Source organism: Ctenocephalides felis, unplaced genomic scaffold (assembly GCF_003426905.1).
Source record: "Ctenocephalides felis isolate EL2017-DRISC unplaced genomic scaffold, ASM342690v1 CF-g0.4_SCAFFOLD_01886, whole genome shotgun sequence".
In the NCBI taxonomy this organism is placed as follows: Eukaryota; Metazoa; Arthropoda; class Insecta; order Siphonaptera; family Pulicidae; genus Ctenocephalides; species Ctenocephalides felis.
Window position 1 is genome coordinate 147,512,388 of NW_020538040.1, and position 20,394 is coordinate 147,532,781.

The window sequence follows — 20,394 nt, forward strand, 5'->3', positions numbered from 1 at the left end:
TAACCAGCGATAATGAAAAGCCAATTTGCATTGGTCAAGTCTAAATAATTAACATAAAAAAGTTCAGCATTAAGTGTAATTTTAAATCAGAACTAAACACAACTTAGAAGACAATTAGTGGAACTAATCAGTTATGAATAACACCCAACAAGAACACACCACATTGAATATTGGAAAGAAAATACTAGGAAATCTTCTCAGATTCACGAACAAAAGTTCATTCAACATTCATTCTCATATCATTGATAACATAATAGCTTCTGCCTCTGAATAAGAAAGATTTTGAGATAACTCTCATGATTAAATAATCTGTGCTAACTTTAAATATTTGCTATTCTCAATAATTTAATGTGCAAAGACAGAACAAACATAGTTGTGTCAGCCTGATGACTGAATAAAAGCAACTGTTTAAAAAAAGTATCATATATAACTTCTACATGAGATGTCTACTCACTACATTCTGTACCGTGTCTGATTTTATCAAACTCGGCGCCAAAGATATGGTCTTCGGTCATTTGAGAAAAAGGTGTAGGATCTCCAATGGATTCCAATTGGCCATGTCACAGATAAAGAGCGATTATCCACAGGAAAAACATTTTTATTCAATTTGTTAGCAGAACTTGACAATCCTTGGGAACCTGAGTTTCTTTCCGATGTTTCTGGAGGAGAATTGGAACTAGATCTTGGTTTGACTGAGGTCTGATATGGAGCCAGAAACTGGCTAGTTTCATTTGCATAAACTCTGAAAATAATTATAAGCTATGAATTAAACACTAGCATTTTAATATAAGATGGTACAACAAACTAATCTAATATATGCCAGATAATACTCTTAATTCATATTTAAAATTAAAAAAAGGTTAATAAATTTAAAATTTAAACAGAGGCATTCTTAAATCTGCATGACATTCAGAAGAAATGTTTTAGACAGGCTTAAAACATTAAAAGACACAAAATTTACTTACTTATTAAATGCTGTGGTGTCACTCATATATCTTCTATGTCCTTTAGGTAAGTGCAAATTGGGAGATGAAGGTGGTGTATTCAGTGAAGGTAAATATTGACTAACACTTTCAGCAGACACATCGGCTTTTGCAGAATTATTCGTATTAATATGCGTGGGCGAGGGTTCCCTTATGTTATCAATTTTTTCATTAGTAAAATTTGAGGATGAAAATAAGCAATTAGAAGAATTTGGGGAATTGACTTTTAATTTAGTAGATGGTGGGTCATCATTATCAATGCTAAATGGTACAGGAAATTGAACAGGAACAAAAGGTGCAGATTGTTGAGATTCTTCTGCTGTAAACTGAGGTGGCGCAGTTGGTGTTTTAGCAACTTGATATTTTTTAAAAGATTGTCCTGGACTAGTGGCACCAAATTGTTGAAAGCCAGTTTCAAAAGTTGGTGATGGAAACTGTGACGGCTGGCTGCTGAACGCCTGCTGACTAGGAGGAGGTGCCAGAGTTTGTGGTTCTGATATTGAAACTGGTGAATGTGTATTACTAACCGGTGCTACATTTGTGTTCAGTGTTATTGGTATGTTTGAATTTATCAATAATGGTGGTTGACTTCCTTTAGGCCTTTGCCTGGGTGTGACACTAGTTCCTTCAACCAAAGTACTTGCAGCTGGTTTACTTAGTTTCACAGATGATCGTTTCACTTCAGACTCAAAGGCCGGAAGTGGTAAATTCTGGAGAATTGGAATAGGGCTTTTCTGTAAAAATAACACCAAGATATTTGTCAAAAAAAAAACTTTAGTTTGGTAATTTTCATTAAATAATCTAATTTATCATTATATAATTCCATATCCAAATACAAAAACAAAAAAGAATATCATGTTAACAAAAGCTATCGAGTTTTGGGCCTTTTTAGCTCCAACTAAAGAAAATAATATACTTCACTCACATGCAAATTTGAACTGGATTGTCCTTTCCAACTACTTTAAATGCTATTTCACTGACTTGAAAAATATCTGGTCTCTTGTCAGCATCTGGTTCCAGCATATAATCTATTTAATAAAATATTTTATTAGAATGTACCTAATTATTAAAAAATTAGAGCAACATACTTATCAATTGATGAACACCTCTGCTATATTTGGAATTATCAGGAATAACAAAATTCCCGCTTTGAATTGCTAAGGTGCTCTCACCAAATGGAAGAGTAAAAAAGCATAATTTATATAATAAACAACCCAAAGCCTAAAATATGTTTAATAATTAATGTCTTGAATTATTTTGTAATTGCATTGTATTACGTGCTCAAATATCTGCTCACCCAAATATCTGCCTTTGTTGTAATTGGTTTCCCTGAATACATATCTACCATTTCTGGTGCTCTATATGAAAGGGTTGTATATTTTTTAATTTCTTCCTCTACTAAAGCAACACCATGAGTGGTTGGGTTTAAAATTTTACCAGTAGCCGAACCAAAATCACACAATACATAAGAACCCTGTTCTGTCATTAAAATATTTTCTACTTTTAAGTCGCGGTGAATTATAGGCGTTTGACAATGATGAAGACGAGACACAGCTTCAACAGTATCACAAAAAATTTGCATTACTTCTTGTTCACTAAACCCTGTTTGTAACCTATTAACAATAAATTTAATCAAACAATTCAAATAAAAAGTTTTACATTTTAATTCATTTTTATATTCATCATATATATATATATATATATATATATATATTATTATATATATATATATAGCAAAAAATTCTTCCTAGCGTATACTCATATTTAATTATAAACATTTCAATTAAATAATATTAATCCATTTTCCATTATTCTTGTTCATCAGATACAGCAATTCACACCCATTGAGATTATTTATGTTCATAGTGAATGTAAGAGGTGTTCGTTCTTTTTTGCTTCTTATACTGTTAGATATATTTACTTTTATAACAATCATGGTTCCAAACAAAAGCCATGTCTCTTGAATTAAAGCGTAAAATCATTGAAAAATATGTCCAAAGTTTGTGAGTAGTAGATTTGAGAGGACGTTTTTTTAAAGAACCAATATAGTAATAATTTAGTTATTTTTTATTTAGTAATTTGCTATATTTTTGGTATATATATATTTGATTTTAGCAATGAATGTTTTGATCTTAGCAATTAAATTTCTTTTTATTATTAAAAAAAACAATGTCCTAAAACAAATTATTGCCATTTCAATGTATTTATATAGAAAAAATTGCTTCAATATACAAGAAATTTGATATGCAATCGTGATTATGGAACAAATTAAGCTCCTAAGGCGGGGTACCACTGTATATATATATATATATATACATTGGTATCCATATATCATATACATATAATAGAATCATTATATAATATATACATTCATACATTAAATACACATAAAGATAGGAAAATAAAACTAGTTGGTTTGGTATTTAGCCTTGAGGCAAGTTACATGAACTTCCCGATATGTTTAAATAATCGACTTAATCAATAAAAAATAAATTAATTTATGAGCCATTAAAAGTATTTCGAGTGGATTTTTTACACATAATTGAAAACGAACGAACACTTAGACTCTAAGTATTTTTTAAAGGCAAATGTTCAAAAATCAATAATTTTTATAATTGAACCAGTTTCCAGGACTTAATGGTTTATTATGTTCAAGACCAAGTACTCTATCATTATACGAAGTAAATAGTCTAATTTTAGTTTTAACAAATGTCAAAAGAACTACTCATTTTCTCAAACTTTGATGAATTTTTAAAATCAAACTATTTGTCGTAAGGCCGTAATATTTCAGTAAGTTCTATAAGAATTAAATTTTTTAATAAAGCCTTAAATTTTTTTTTCAACAGTTAATTACAAGAAAACGACTCGATAGATTTTCACCTAAAACTAATCAGTACCATTCCCAACTAATATCTTTTGAACAGTTTTTGATTTTTTAAAATCAGTTCGGTAGGATGAGCTTAAATGTGGACGAAAAGTTCAACACTTTTTTTCAAATTACAAAGTAATTTAAAATTTGAAATTAAATATCGTCACACAAAACTCAAAAACGCTAGTCCTCATCAAAATACATCGAATGGCTTTTAAATTTTTGAAATCGGTTTCAACCGTTTTTGAGAAAACGTCGATTTACGGCAAAAAATCTGTTCACACACACGCACACACACACACACATACTTTTTCCAAATTTGGTCTCTTTCGATTCAGAATGGCTTGAAACGTCGAGAAAACATAAAATTAGCGAATCAGATTTTTTATGAAAACATAAACTTCTCCTTCGGAAAGTTAAATAACAGCAGTTGCTTAAGTACAAAATTAGCTTAAACTGAAGTGTTTTTAAAACCTGTGTTGTGTTTATTAATAATAAACTAAAATTTGTTATTAGATTATAAACATTATGAAGTTAATTAGAATAGACTGTGAAAGATAAATAGATAAATCATTGAATTTTATTTACCTTGTATTCATTATGGCCAGCACATGAGTTTTGCAGTAAGGCATCAGGAGTAAAATTTCGTAAACACCATTTCCAGTATGTAGTATACTGGAATCTATGTAACCAATTATATTTTTGTGACCACTTAGATTGCTCTAAATAAAAATAGAAAAATCAATTTGTTGAATTACTTGGAAACACAAAATAAACAAACCATAATACTAATGTAAAAGCCATACATCCTCTAATAAAATATTCTCTCTAATATATATATATATATATATATATATATATATTATATTATATATAATATATAAATATATATATATATATATATATATATGTATATATGTATAAAACTGCATGTTGTCTACATATGTATTTATGAATGCATGTTTGTACATGTATCTTCTATATGCATAAAAATATCTAAATGTGTGTCAAAAATAAGTGTAAACATCAGTTTGGATTACATTTTTTGACAAATTTGTTAGTATGGTTGGGTAAAAATTTGATTCAAAATTGGAAATAAGTTATTGCTTCAATTAAAATTGCCAAAATATATTTCTTAAAGAATGGCTCAGAAATGGCTACATAATGCCCAATGCAGCCATATAATATCATACTTTACAGAATTATTTTGGTGAAAATAAAAAACTTCCAATCTCTTCACTCATGTCATTTTATCTTTGTACTCAACAATAAAAATTATAATCGGGCTATATTTGGAGTTCCATTATCATCAATAGCTGAATGACAAAAATTAATAATAAAAATTAGGTCAAAATAAAATTCACTTTTCACTTATATAATACAGAATGTTAAAGTGCCAGCAAAAAGGATTTTCATCATTAAGGTTATTGCTTTTTTATGAATGTTAATATTTTGTTTAAATTCTATATGAGAGGTCAGACATTATCATTTTGAATATTTGCAAGATCCTAAATAAGAATAAATGTTGCATGAAAAGGGTTCAACTTTCAAGTACCAAAAAGATCTTTGAAAAATAAATTATTCGCAAACTAACTTATTATTTACAAAAACATCTGTAAATTTGTTATCTGGGACGGAATGTGTCTCTTGTTTTTCTTGTAAATTTTATGGTTTCTTAAACAAAATTTAATGAAAAAAATATACAAAGAATAAGAGTATAATAAAAATGACCAAGATTATAATAGTAGGTTGTCTCTATGTAAGATAAGTGGATATTCTAAGATGTCAGCAAAAGAAAAGATAAATATTGAATGGTTGAAGATAACGAATATATATAATTGATGACTTGCATAAGAAAAAGGTAGAAATAAAATATGAGAAGATATATAAAGTTTAAGAAGTAAAATGTATGCAAGTAAATTAAAAACCAAGAAGATCTTTCACACAACATATCTGCAGGATTGGGCTAAAAGCAATATTTAACGAACAAAAACCCCGATGACATTATATCTCGATCCATATAGTACATACAAAAATTATTTTCAAATTATTGCAATGAGTGTTAATAAAAAATTTCAACTTCTGAAGATAACATTTTAAACTTGGAGTAAATGCTAATTTAATAACTTCTACTGCATATTTTCTGTTTATTGTTATAATCTGCAATAAGTATTTAATTTTCAACTTTAATTGAATGATCAATTTTTTTCACCAAAAAGTTTACATCACTTTGTCAGGTTTAGTGCAAAACATTTTAAATAAAAAAATAATATTCAATTTACAACTTTAAGATACTTACAGCTATCTGAATTTCTCTTCTACAAATATTGAGGTCATGTTCATTGTTAACATACATTCTTTTAAGAGCATATCTTGCACCACTACTTCCCTTTGCTAAGAACACTACTGCAAACCCTCCTAAAAATATAAGCATTTGCATTAAGCAACGAACATAGGAAAACAATAATGATAAAAATTTAAATAATGGTCACAATCCAATAAACAGTTAATATGTTAATAAGTAGCTAATAAAGCAATAAAAAATTTTTATAAAAAAATAAAAACCAGCAGAAAATCGCAATAATAATATTAAAGTATAATTTTTATGATGTATCAATTATTATTACTTATTGTTAGTGGTTTATTGTAAACATAATTCATCCTGTAATGTAATGAACTCAATTTGATAGTAATATTAAAAAGAATACATTTTTTTAATAAGAATCACACAATAAATACTTTTTAGTCTGCATAAATAATTAATAAAATTTCACAAAATAAATAATTTTATACCCTCTGCTATGACATCTTCGACAGTAACTGTGACCCTGCCAACAGTGAAAACTTTTCCGACCTGATTATTAGTTTCTTTTGTATTGTTATCGATCTTAGTTTCTATTTTAGAAAACAGTTTCTTCATGTTGAAGAATTTTACGTTAATGTCAAACTAGAGAAGACTATACCACAATACTGAATGACATATTTTCACAGAAACTCGCTTGTATTTTACATAGTCTTTAATATGTTTCCTCACTAGAATTTTACAATTGCTTTGGACTATGACAAAATAATTTTGCAACGCATACTGTTTAATTTAAAATCCTAAATAATTATTTTGTACATCAGAATGACAGAAAGCAAATTCGGATAACCCGACAGGTTGCACCATAGATTAAAGATATAGCTCTGTCATCTAATAGCAATAAGTAGTCATAGATAAAAGAGTAGAGTTCTACTAATGATGCAGGTAGCCAACATTTAAACTTTTTTGTGCTACAGTGGCGCCATAATAACGAATAACGCCATAGTTAAAATAAGGGTTTGTTCGGAGTACAGTCACCGACAGTCCGCAACCGTCAGACGCATGCGCAGATCGTTTTGACCGTTCGATGTGTCCAAAACTGAATCCCAAACTGTTGTGGATTTTTATCTACGCGTTCGGTCAGCTCGGTTTGATGCGTTTGTGACTGTCAGAAAACATGGATGCCGATTCTTTGAAAACATTAATTCTTGACTTTTCTAACCTCAAATAAAGTATGAGATTGATAAATTCATCAAATTTACAGGAGTTTAACGATTAAAAATAAATAATTGAATAACTGTTTTATATATTTGATGAAAATAAACATCGAAAAACTTATTTATTATATTTTTAATCTATTATTATATTAAACAATAAAGCTAAAAAAATATAAATAATAAATAATATAATTTAATTAAAACTAGTAGTATTAGATCAGTATTCAACTGCCCAAACAAACATAAAAACAAAACGAATTATACTAAACGGTTTGTGAAGGTTAAGTCGCGTTCGATGTAAACCGTCCTGTCAAATCGTTGGAAACAGTCATGAGACGGCGCATGCGCAGTGTAACAAATCAGAATGAGTTTGGAAGAGTTGTGGATCGTCACAAACTGCCACTGTGAACAGACCCTAAATATAAATAACGTCATAGATAAAAGAAAGAGTATGGATAACGCCGTGTACTGCTTTCAAAACTAGTAAAAACGACATCAAAGCAATTAAATAAACTTGCGGATTTATTATTTTTATATATTTAACCTTTTATATATTAATAAATTATTATAAGCATTAAGAACTAATTATATAGTTATATATTATTATATTGTCTAGGTTTATATTTAAACTTACTTGTACCTTTGTTATATCTATTCTGACATATTTATATGAAAAAGCGTTTAACATGTCACATCTAATAACTGAAATTCAAAGGATTTATTGAAATAAATTCAAAAAATGAATAATATATCATTTTAGATTAGCCCTTCGTGCAGATTACTCTCAAATTTTACAAAAGCTTTATCATGTTTATTTATATGAGCTTCATTATAAAACCACTTTGAGAAGAAATGCCAACTGATGACAACTGACGGCTTATAGATAACAGAAGTTTATGTAGATGGCTCTCTCGGGGCATTTCTCATTGCCACGTTTGATTTTGATCAAATGTCAAAAATCATAGATAATCAAGTATAATAGATCGCTATGTCTGGCGATTTGACGTTACCTCGATTAAAATACAAATTTTTAAAAATAGATGGCAGCACATGTAGAATATTTAAATTAACCCCTGGTATTACTTCTAAATTTGTACGTATCGTATACAGCCCAAAAAACATGAATTATATTTAATATTGGAAATAAGAATAAATCATAGGAAATACAAAATATATATTTTCAAATATATTACATATTGTTAAAGAACAATTAAAATTATGTTTATATTAACAATTATAATTACAACTGTGGAATGTTTGAAAATATAATTATTATATATATTTATAAGTATCTTAATAATATCTCAAAAACTAAAGATCTAAGTGGAGAAAACCACAGAGGTATTTAACTAACTAACCAGAAATAACTGACTAATATTAATATCTCAATGACTAATATTATTATATTAAAAACTTAAAAACTAAGAAGAAACTAAAAGCACAGAAGCACACGATGAAATATCAAACTTATTGTTAGAAGGAATGACAAATAATACAAAAATTTAGAAGGTTAAAAAAAACAGATAATTTGTTAAAAAGTACAAATACTTCACAAGCAAACAAGTCCTAAAGACATAAAATATATATTGATATCAAAATTGAGAGAAATCCAAATTCCTAGGATTAAAACTCATTTACGAGACATTGTTCTTTATTAATTCTGCATGTAATAGTTATTTTGCTACCTAATGAATTAATAGTAAAGTTGCATTTAACAAAACCTTTGAATAGTTTCTGCATCGGTGTTTTATAACATTACATTTAATCATGTTTCATTATGAAATCATTATCATTGAAATTACCATAAAATATCAACAAAATGTTTTATGCACATACAATTGTTCATGAATTGAAAGATAAAAGCAATATTTTTGACTCACAAGGTCAGTAACAAATATATTTTGAATTTAAACATTATATTGGGATGTTGCTCAAGTTTTATTTGAAGATTATTATAACACAAAATATTATGTATGGTATAGACTCGCTTTATAAGTGTTTACATTTGCTAATATAATAGATAATATCTTATTAAATATAACAATGAACTTATGTTCATGAACATTTAAACCAATACTAAATAACTGTTTTGCAACATCAACAATATGAGATTCAATCCAATCATATAACAATTCCGAAGATAATGGTATTTCATCAAACATCAAACACAGAATATGCTACTAATACTTTTTAAGAGAAATAGCTAAACCTAATGTTTTAAATAGACACTCATTAATACCGCTATACTATTGTATCTCTGAATGCAACTTTCTCAATGTTTGAGGACATGGCAAAAAATTTGTCTTCAAAAATAGAACGCCTTTGGAGATTATTTGTACGACTTAATTTTTAAATTATTGCATTGTTAATGAATCCTTCTTGTCATTACATCTTGCATTCCTTAGTTGTCAAAAGTGCTCCTAGGCTTTGTTCGTAAGTACATTTTGCAGCAATTTGCAGGTACCCCCAATACACCTATTCAATATAATAACATGTTGTAATATCATATTTGATTATATATAATTAGTGTTGCAATTATTATAAAAAAATAACTTTCCGGGAACTGGTATTGGAATAGCTGAATATTTTAACTTGCACTTGGCACTTTTTTGGGTACTATAAAAACACTTTGCCATATTAAATTTCACTTAAATGTTCACTTAAACACAATTAATTCATTAGAATCAATTTTAGGTTATTCGTACGATTCGTACAGGGATCAAATGCTTGACAGCGCTTGACAGCCTCGCGTGTCCTGTCAACTTGCACGAAGCTGAACGATTTGTACTTGAAATTGGCACACGTGAGCCATCTGTTTTTAAAAATTGACACTACTCAAGACCAAAACAGTGCAACGCGCATTTGTTCGAAGATAACTCCCCATGTCAAAAATCGTACGCGTCGTGCATTATTTATGTTTATTTATCTATGGCGTTGTCAGTCAACGGGTGCATATACGAAATATTATAGAAACAAACCTGACATTTGAATATTTCGTATTCAACGAATGTTCGTACTTTAATACATAAATGGTAAATTGGTTATAAATAAATAAAAATAATAGTGGATTCCGATGTGTTACAGTTACGCAGAAATTAAAAATTACTGCACTATTTCATACTAAAATTATTAATGAATTTTGTTGAATAGTACTTGTCAATTAATAGCAATGGTCTCCTGATGGCATGTTATCAAAAAAAAAACTAGCTGTAAGTGGAATTCTGTCTTAAGGCAATTAAGGCATCGTGCCTTAAGGCAAATTGCTGGAACTTCCCGTACCAAAAATTATTATTTTTTTAAAAACGATTAACATTTTTGAAAAAAAAATTACTTTGAAAAAATAAGATTTTTGAGAAACTATAAATTGGCCAAAAAATTACTTTTTTTGAAAAAAAAATTTTTTTAAAAAAAAATTTTTTTTTAAATTTTTTTTTTGTTTTTTTTTTTTTGAAAAAAAAAATTTTCTTTATTTTAACATATTGTGGAAGATCTGAACTTTTTTCAAAGCAATCGTACTGTTTTAACTGCATAGGGACAAAATATAAAGCGCGTAAGTGCCGCGTCGCTGTCTAACGCATAAGCATTGGTACGGAACCCATAGGAATGTTAACAAAATGTATACTTATTGTTAAAATCTCTATAAAATATCTGATAATTTGATGTGCATATGTCTAATGATCATTTTTGACCGCCAAATGGCTCATTTTTTTACTTTTTCCTCCATATCTCCGAAACCGCTAGACCTACCTTCATGAAAATTTTATCGATTCTTCATCTTGTCAATACAAGTGAAACGTTTTTTGAATTATTCAAATCGGACGCTCCGTTCTCTTAAAAACTGAGTTACCGTTTTCGGCACTTTTTGCCCCGTATCTTCGGAACGGCTAGACCTGCCTTCGCCAAAAACTAATCAGCACGTCTCCTTATCAATACGAATCGAATGTTTTTTGAATTATTCAAATCGGTTGATCCGTGTTCCCGAAATCGTCGACGAAAATTTGTATCCGCACATACATACACACACATACATACATACACACACACATACACACACACATACACACACACATACACACACACACACACACACACACACACACACACATACATCCATTTTTTCTAAGGTATGCCAAAATGTTCAGAAACCTTTGAAACGTAAAGATATATAAAAATTTTCATTTTCGATTTTTTTGCGATTACTATAACTTACCCTACGGGAAGTTAATATATATCAAATTGATTTATATTTATTTTATATTAAGTTTTTTAATAGTGGTATGATGGTGGTATGCATATTTCAGTATTATTTCTGATTTTTCTTGATAGATAAATTAAATTATCTATTCATTTTATATCGCAGATGAACATATAATAAATAATGTACATAAAATATGAAACGATAATTGTAATGTAATTATTTAATGGATTTTTAATTTCGATGAATTGTATGTTACTTTTTACAACATATATATGCGAAATTTTATAATTAACATATTTCCTATTTCTATATAAATATTAAAATTCATAATTAACATATTTTACACTCACAATATTATTAATATACATACATATACATATACATGTATATATATATATATATATATATATATATATATATATATATATATATATAAATTACACTTAAATAACCTAAGAGCTATTGGAATGTCCAAATAAAAATTAAACTAATTAAAATTCATACTGGCTGACATATATAAATAATCTAGATACTTTACTTCCTTGGTAGATTGCTTTGCTATAATACTTAATTGTAATCTCAAGTTCTATTTCTTGTGGGCCTATTACTGGTTCCACCAGCGATATGATAGCTACATTTGGTTCTAGCAGACGCAAACTGCAATTTAGAATAAAATTAAAAATCAGAATAATAATAATTGGCACATTTTATTCGAAGAAGTGAAAATCTGATGCAAGAAGGTGCTAGATAGATTAAAAGTTTTGATTTTTATGACAACATGCAGTTAATGCGCTGAAATCAAATAAAGCATTTTGACACACCAGCGTGATTTAAAATAAAAAAAAAAAACGATTTTTTATAAAATTTCGATCAAAAGTGAGCAGGAAAAAGCACTTGTTACATATATTGTATCTCATATTAATAGAAAAATATTTATATTTGAAAAAACTTCGTAAACATTTAATTATTGGTCGAACACATTCACAGAAAAAAGTTACATTACAGAAATTGAAAAGTCACGAGTGTTGATTAATCTATATCATAGTATTTTTGTAAGACTAAAAGTAGACACTAATAAAAATCATAAACCAGTCATATTCTTCAGTCTAAAAAATCCCAGGGACTGAAAATGTACCAACAGTTTTATGAAATTTACAGCTTCTTTTTTGAAATATTTCTGTAACTTTCTGTTTCTTTAGGTAACAATATTAGATTTTATACAATGGCTATTTTTTAATGTTTTTTTTTTAAAGTTGCACAAAAGGTTTCAATACAACTAGTATGAAAAAGGATCAGCCAACTCGTTTCTTTGTAATTAAGAGTTATTTTTGCTAAATTTAAAAAATCAAATTTATATAGAAGTTGAAACAACTCTTCAATTGAGATCAGTTGAAATTCGAACATTTCACTTTGGCGGCTTTCAATCATTTCTTTGCGACTTGCGAAAAATAGTATTATGTAGAAAATGAATAATAAACATCTTTTAATGGTATCAAAGCATTAAATTATACTTACTATATTTGAATTATATTTTCTCGGTCTTAAAATTATGATAATGTAAAAATTGCATTTCATTTCAAGTGATTAATCCATAACCATTTTTTATAATTTTTTCAAACATACTCATAATGTCTGTAATTGTATAAATTAAATAAAATTGTTTAACGCATTTCTTGTCATGCCTTTCAGGTTCTAAACACGTATTTTTTTTGTGTATACCTATAAAACGCAAAACGTGCAAATGCTTCTGCACAGATTCTAGTTAGAATCGCTTAAACTCGCGGCGAAATTCTAAACTTTGATGTATAATTCAACTACTCATCGTAGGCCAATAATATTTTAGTATGTTATTTCAGACTACAAAACCTGTCGTCATACAGATAGTTTCACCAAGATCGTCAAAAAAAATTAACATTTAATTACGAACGAAGCTTTTAATTATGGCCGATCTTTACAAAAAAAAAACTAATCAAACAATTTCTAGCCAACATCTTTCAAGCAATTTTTGTAATCTATTCAAGATTGTGCGCTACAACGCTAACAAAAATTTTTACACTTTCTGCTAATTATAATAAAATGGCTTGGTCGTGCGCCGCACAAAATTAACCAACGTTAGTCCTCATCGAGTTAAGTCGAATGGCTTTTAAATTATTGAATTGAGAAAACATCGACGAAAGGTTAAAAATCGTTTTACATACACACACACATACTTTTTCCTAATTTTTCATCATTCTTGAACGTCGAGAAAATATAAATTAGCAAATCGGATTTTTTCGCTAAAACATAAACCTCTCCTTCGGGAAGTTAATGAACATTTGTTATGCGGGTCTCACCTAAACGTATCCTTTGTAGCAGCTACGACGCCTTCTGGAGCGCTGACGTGCACAAGCTCGTACGTGATATCGTTAGACATTGTTCTTATTTCAAACAATTCAAAATGTCCCTTGTCTCGCGGTATCGGCAATCGGGACACAAAGTTGATGAAATTGTAAGAATATGTCCACGGCGCATTAATGCATTCATCGTCTCCGACGTGACAATAATCACTGGCCTTTTTGCAGGTGCTAAATTAAACAACAATCAAGTGAATATAATTCAAAAGACATTTTTTCTACAACTTCATTCGTTTTAACTCAAACTTCAAAGAAAAGGTTATATAATAGTAAAACCGTATCGCTGAATTTTCATTGTCTATGTATCTTTTAATCATTATAAGATGATTTGTATACAAGCTTGATATGATATTATAACCCTTTCGCTACGAGTGTTTTCCGTAAGTGACACTGCTGTAGGAGCTAGCAGCCGCCCAAGTATTTGTTACACATAATATTTGATTATGATCATTATCGATAAAAATGTATTCAAAATTTAAAAGTTACAGTTCTAAAGGTCTAAAAGCCTCAATAACGAAACAACCGGCTTGGACTATAGGCAAGTAAGACTCTTGAAATTTGATGAAAATTGGAAAATCTTAAGAATATCTTAAAAAAATCATATAGACACATATATCGTTTTGTTCGTAATATTATGCTGCATCTTTTCTCCGAACAAACTTTTTATGTAACCCTTACCGTTTGCGATTTGGATGTTTAAATGTAAAGTGCGGATAGGTTTGAGTAACTATTCATAAATTCGTATTTTATTTCATAAATTCGTATAGAAACTATATAAAAAGTATTATACATCGTTAGATTCGTCTCAAAATTCTGAATTTTTCTTCCATATATCGCAATTTCTTGAACGGTTTGTCCCATGGACGAGTCAGAATTCTCAATAATTTATCTCAGAATGATAAATTTAAGAAAAATTATATACACTGTGAGTCGTTCAAGGCGAAACTCGTACAGATAGATCGCCAAGCAAATGTCGTCTATAGGCGACGCTCGTAGCAATAGGGTTAATAAAATAGATTTACATTAATAATAATGTTGTGTCTTGATTCGTAATTATTTTATGGCACGTATACATATTGAATGTGTATTCAATAACAACATAGGTTGAATTAAGTCCATACTTTTTGCGGTCTTTGAGATAGTTAGGCGGACACTGAATATTGTAGCACTGGTACGAACCGCGCGTGTTAATGCAAAGACTGTTGGCGTCACATGGCTGCTCTAAGGTGCACTCGTCTATATCTAAAAGGTGCAGAAGTGCTTAATGTGAGTAACACATATTAAATAAAATAATTGAGAATAATAATAGTAACAATAATAATAAGATTAATATGAACAAAAGCGAAATATAAAATTCAAAACACAATGTAAAAGTGCTATGTGCAGACTATTCGGAAATGGATGAATGGATGAATAAATGGCAAACCTTGGCATGTCCTTCCATCTGGTCCTAATTTATACCCATTAGGACATTGGCATTCATATGATCCAGGAGTGTTTTTGCAAATACCTATGCATAAATAACGATCTTTGAATTCTTCACATTCATCTATATCCACGCAAGACCTGGAATTAAATATATTTGTTACTAATCTTACTACTTTAGGAGGTCATAAATTAACACTTTTTAGTAATAAATTTTCGTATAATATTGTTTTATTTTTTCCGGGTCCAACAGCAATCAAAACTATTCGTCTATAAGCTATTTGTTTGACTCAATGTAAGGCCATTTCATGAGAGGCAACCAGTGGTGTTGTCGAGCCGGAACGCGCCGAAACGTCTTTCCGGCAAATCATTTATGGGACGGAACGCGTTCCGGCAAGAAAAAATATAAAAAAATCGCTACATACAGAAAATGATTTAATAAGTAAATTTTATAAGTTATTATTCAATTAATTTTTATTAAATGTTATTATTGTAATAAACATACATATATGTGAACAAAATGGGTTTTGTAATAATTTTTGTTTCTTTCCTTTTCGAACTGAACCGGAAAAAACATGAAAACCGATTTTTGAACCGGTCTTTAAATTTTAGCGTTCCGGCAAAAAAATATTAGCACAACACCACTGGCTTTATTAAAGTCGTTTTTAATTTAGTTACAAATTGAGGTGTATGAACTGAAATATTAATTACAATACATAAGTGTATTTCAAATTTCGCATATGTTACTTTAAGACCGAAAAGTGTCTGATGTCCTAATATTTCGGATATAAGTTCGGATATAAGCTTGTTTCGGGCATAGCGGGCGTTTGTCGAATAAAATAAATAATTTAAGACATTCATGTAATGGAAATTGATTGTAACGAAAAAAAGCAATTCTATAAATACAAAAGCATAAGAACTGCAAAAAAAATGTAATATTTTAATAATTGGATGAATTTTTTGCCATCTAAGGCAAAAATATAAGCCGTTCGATCGCTTGTAAATTTTTACAATCCAACATGGTAATTTGTTTTAATCATTGTTTTATTGACATTTATTTATTGGTAAATTAGTTGAAAATTTATAGCAAAAGAGTTACCCTGATATTTTAATAGACTTATTGTCTCAATTTCGGCCTACAATTTGAGATTTGTATGCATATTCATAGAAACTTTGATCTTTTAAAAATCTGATGAAGGTGCTGTGGAATTGATGCTCACTCAATTATTTTAACCTGGTAGTAGATTAAAAAATTGTACTCCTAGACTAGTAATTCCCAACGTGAGGCGCACGCCCCACAGAAAAATCCATTTTTAAATTCAAAAGGGGGAGGCAAATTAAAAAATTACACCACTTTAACCCACTTGCTTTGGGTGATTTGAATGTAATTTGTAAATACTGTTAAAAATTCGTTAAATATATTATGATCATTGTTTAGTTTAAGTGAGCACAGGATGCACATGTGCAAATCATATAATTTGTCCATATATTTCCATAGCTTAGGTAAATACGCATCCCTTTGTAGGTCTAATGCAAACTTTCACAATATTACGGATTATAGAAAAATTCCAAATTCTGTATGTATTAGTCTGTATATTTATAAATTGCCATCTCTTCCAGACAGCGGTATAATAATTTATATTATATTTTTAAATTTAAAATTTTTAGAATTCAGTAAGTTGCTAGACTAAGAACATCTTAAGAAAATCAGCTCGCACAAGTTACTCAAACATTTAATAAAATTTATAGTTCTATGTCTATTGTCGCACAGTGCACACAATCGTTTAAAAGTGCAGTAATTAATTTTCTATAAAGTGATAACGGCAAAGGCAGCAGTAAGGTGTAATCGACGCCTTAACGGATATTTTAGATATTTAATACCGAGATAAAAATTCTTATAGAAAAAATAATATTAATAAATTAATCTTACATACATTCGCATTTCTTATACGCTAACACCTACATCATAGGTTCCTATTCGTGTATTTTTACAGCCTTACGTATGCCTATACGTTGCATTCTATACTACACGCCTTAAATCTATACCATACGCTATTAGTCTAAGAGCCAGTGAACTATTTGACTAACCTGTTTTCACAAAGCCAGAAATTTTTTTAATGATATTTTATTATCGGCCCATTAAGAAAGTACCATTCTGGCAGTCATTCCGCGGTTGCGTCATCATCCCTTCAATTGTGAAAATGTAAAAAAAACTGTTTTTATAACTTGCTCGCACAAGGCTCAAATTTTGAGGGTGTCTTCTTTTAACTGTTCAGAAAGCATATGTAAAAAGCCAGCCCATTCTGACGGTTGCAAGGGTCTGCCAGACGAGTACATAATAGTCACGACGCGCAAGGGTGTGGGCGCATTGCCATACATAATTGACTAATACCCTTGTATTTGAATAATTAATACGCCATTTTAAAGGTCATTTTGAAAACATCCGTTATACCAAACTTCAACTTTGTATCTCACCTTATGGCCGAGATATCATTGAAAATATGCCAAAGTGGCCCCTTTTTCAAACTCAATTTTTGGCGTAACCATAAAAGATATCGAAAAAAAATTACGTGATTCTACTCATATTGGATTAAACCACATAATGTATAGTAATATATGCTAAATAATCCTTTATTATTAGCTAAAAAGGATAAAATAATTTTTCAATTAATGTTTTCGGATAGTGCGTTTTGTTTAATTACTTTATTATTAGCGTTATTTAAAATCTTATTGTTTTCTCTTTTAGTACTGCAAATATGGTTTAAATCAAATTTGTGGAACACATTGAAAAATTGAAGAAACCAGAACCAGTACACCCGCGCGTAACGCTAATAGTAGCCCGCATAGAATTCGTTCGGTCGGATAAGCGATGCGTTACGCGCGGGTGTACTGGTTCTGGTTTCTTCAATTTTTCAAAGTGTTCCACAAATTTGATTTAAACCATATTTGCAGTACTAAAAGAGAAAACAATAAGCTTTTAAATAACGCTAATAATAAAGTAATTGAACAAAACGCACTATCCGAAAACATTAAATGAAAAATTATTTTATCCTTTTTAGCTAATAATAAAGGATTATTTAGCATATATCACTATACATTATGTGGTTTAAGCCAATATGAGTAGAATCACGTAATTTTTTTTTTTGATATCTTTTATGGTTACGCCAAAAATTGAGTTTGAAAAAGGGGCCACTTTGGCATATTTTCAATGATATCTCGGCCATAAGGTGAGATACAAAGTTGAAGTTTGGTATAACGGATGTTTTCAAAATGACCTTTAAAATGGCGTATAAATTATTCAAATACAAGGGTATTAGTCAATTATGTATGGCATTGCGCCCACACCCTTGCGCGTCATGACTATTATGTACTCTTCTGGCAGACCCTTGCAACCGTCAGAATGGGCTGGCTTTTTACATATGCTTTCTGAACAGTTAAAAGAAGACACCCTCAAAATTTGAGCCTTGTGCGAGCAAGTTATAAAAATTTTTTTTTTTACATTTTCACAAATTGAAGGGATGATGACGCAACCGCGGAATGACTGCCAGAATGGTATTTTCTTAATGGGCCGATAATAAATTATCATTAAAAAAATTTCTGGCTTTGTGAAAACAGGTTAGTCAAATAGTTCACTGGCTCTTCTACTATATATTTCATCATATACTCTCAATCCCTACATTATATAACCTATCTACTATATATCCTATTACCTACAATTTTTCTTACACGCTATTTGTACCCTTACCGGGAATCGAACCCGGGTCCGCCGCGTGACACGCTACGACCTTAACCACTACACCACCGTATCGCTACAATCAACCGTCTTATTCCGCGTGTCGTCGCGCCACCTTAGTATTAATTATCTAATTAATTAGAAAAAGACCCGCGGTAACAACAGTGCGTCGCATATTATATTATTGGTGGGGGTACCCGATAGGGTAGTGGTTAAGTTACGCGACTGCCACGCGGAGGTCCCGGGTTCAATTCCCGGTATAGACAATAGATAGGTAGAGGTAATAAAAAAAATACATAGGGCGTAAGGAAAACCTATATAATATAGGTGAATATATAAATAAGACAGTAGTATGTAGGTATATAATAATAAATGACGGTATAGGTATCTCACGGTATGATAGATAATAGATATCTATCTATGATATACAATAATATAGTATAGTATGATAGGTAATAGGTTATCGATCATATTAGGTTAAGTCTTATAAAGTATTGTAATAAATCTTGAGTACTATTAATCATAATATATACCTGTAGGTATTAATGAGTACAAATAATGCCAAAATAAATATAATTAATGTCATTGAAGAATATAAATTATGTACTCAATGATTCCCTCATACTTGTACAATTTAATGTATAGACTATCTGTATATAATAGAGTTAATTATATAAGAAGTCAATATATTAGATTTGTGAGTTCTTATCGAAATATATAAAATTTTATGAACCGGATTTCAAATTTTAGCGTTTCGGCAAAAAAAATATTAGCACAACACCATTGGAGGAAACCCATCGGTTAACCATTTTCCTATGTATGGCAAATATATTAGCTGTACTGTCTAATGGTAATGAGTATATGTTGCAGCAATGACGACCAAAGGCGATATACTTTAGATTATACTTTAAATTGAAATGTATAACCTCAAGTAGAAATTTGACAACATGCTGTCCGATCTTCATCGAACTCGAGACTAGTTTGCATCAGGCCACGCTCGTACCAATTAAGCCACCGCTGGGCCCTTCATAAAATAAATATTAAAATCGGTCCGAATAAAAATAAATTCTAAAGTCAAACATCATAGAAAATATAACAAACTTCAGTATGTATTGAAATATGTAATGATCTAAGTTACCCAAGTTTCGCTATTCGAGCGAATACAGCATGTCCTAATGAGCCAGTTAACAAAGCTTCCTTCATGTACTTAATTTTGAACATGTACGTTCTCAAATGTATTTAAATAAAAATGTTGTCATTTTTAAAACGTACAT

General features: G+C 29.6%; 2 protein-coding genes across 2 annotated transcripts in view; both read right to left on the reverse strand.

Annotated features, from left to right (window-relative positions):
- Window positions 1–446: 446 nt before the first annotated feature.
- On the reverse strand, window positions 447–6,964 carry LOC113376042 (AP2-associated protein kinase 1-like). The gene is given in 10 exon segments (XM_026615971.1): window positions 447–533; window positions 536–564; window positions 567–742; window positions 966–1,717; window positions 1,905–2,011; window positions 2,072–2,204; window positions 2,281–2,596; window positions 4,441–4,574; window positions 6,152–6,270; window positions 6,646–6,964. Coding segments are annotated over 10 exon segments (1,980 nt in total). The 5' UTR covers window positions 6,773–6,964.
- A 5,096-nt stretch (window positions 6,965–12,060) lies between these two features.
- LOC113376043 (fibrillin-2-like) overlaps window positions 12,061–20,394 on the reverse strand; it is a 138,361-nt gene continuing 130,027 nt past the window's right edge. Inside the window, 4 exon segments of the mRNA XM_026615973.1 lie at window positions 12,061–12,226; window positions 13,903–14,133; window positions 15,084–15,204; window positions 15,389–15,528. Of these exon segments, the coding sequence (XP_026471758.1) occupies window positions 12,061–12,226; window positions 13,903–14,133; window positions 15,084–15,204; window positions 15,389–15,528 (658 nt within the window).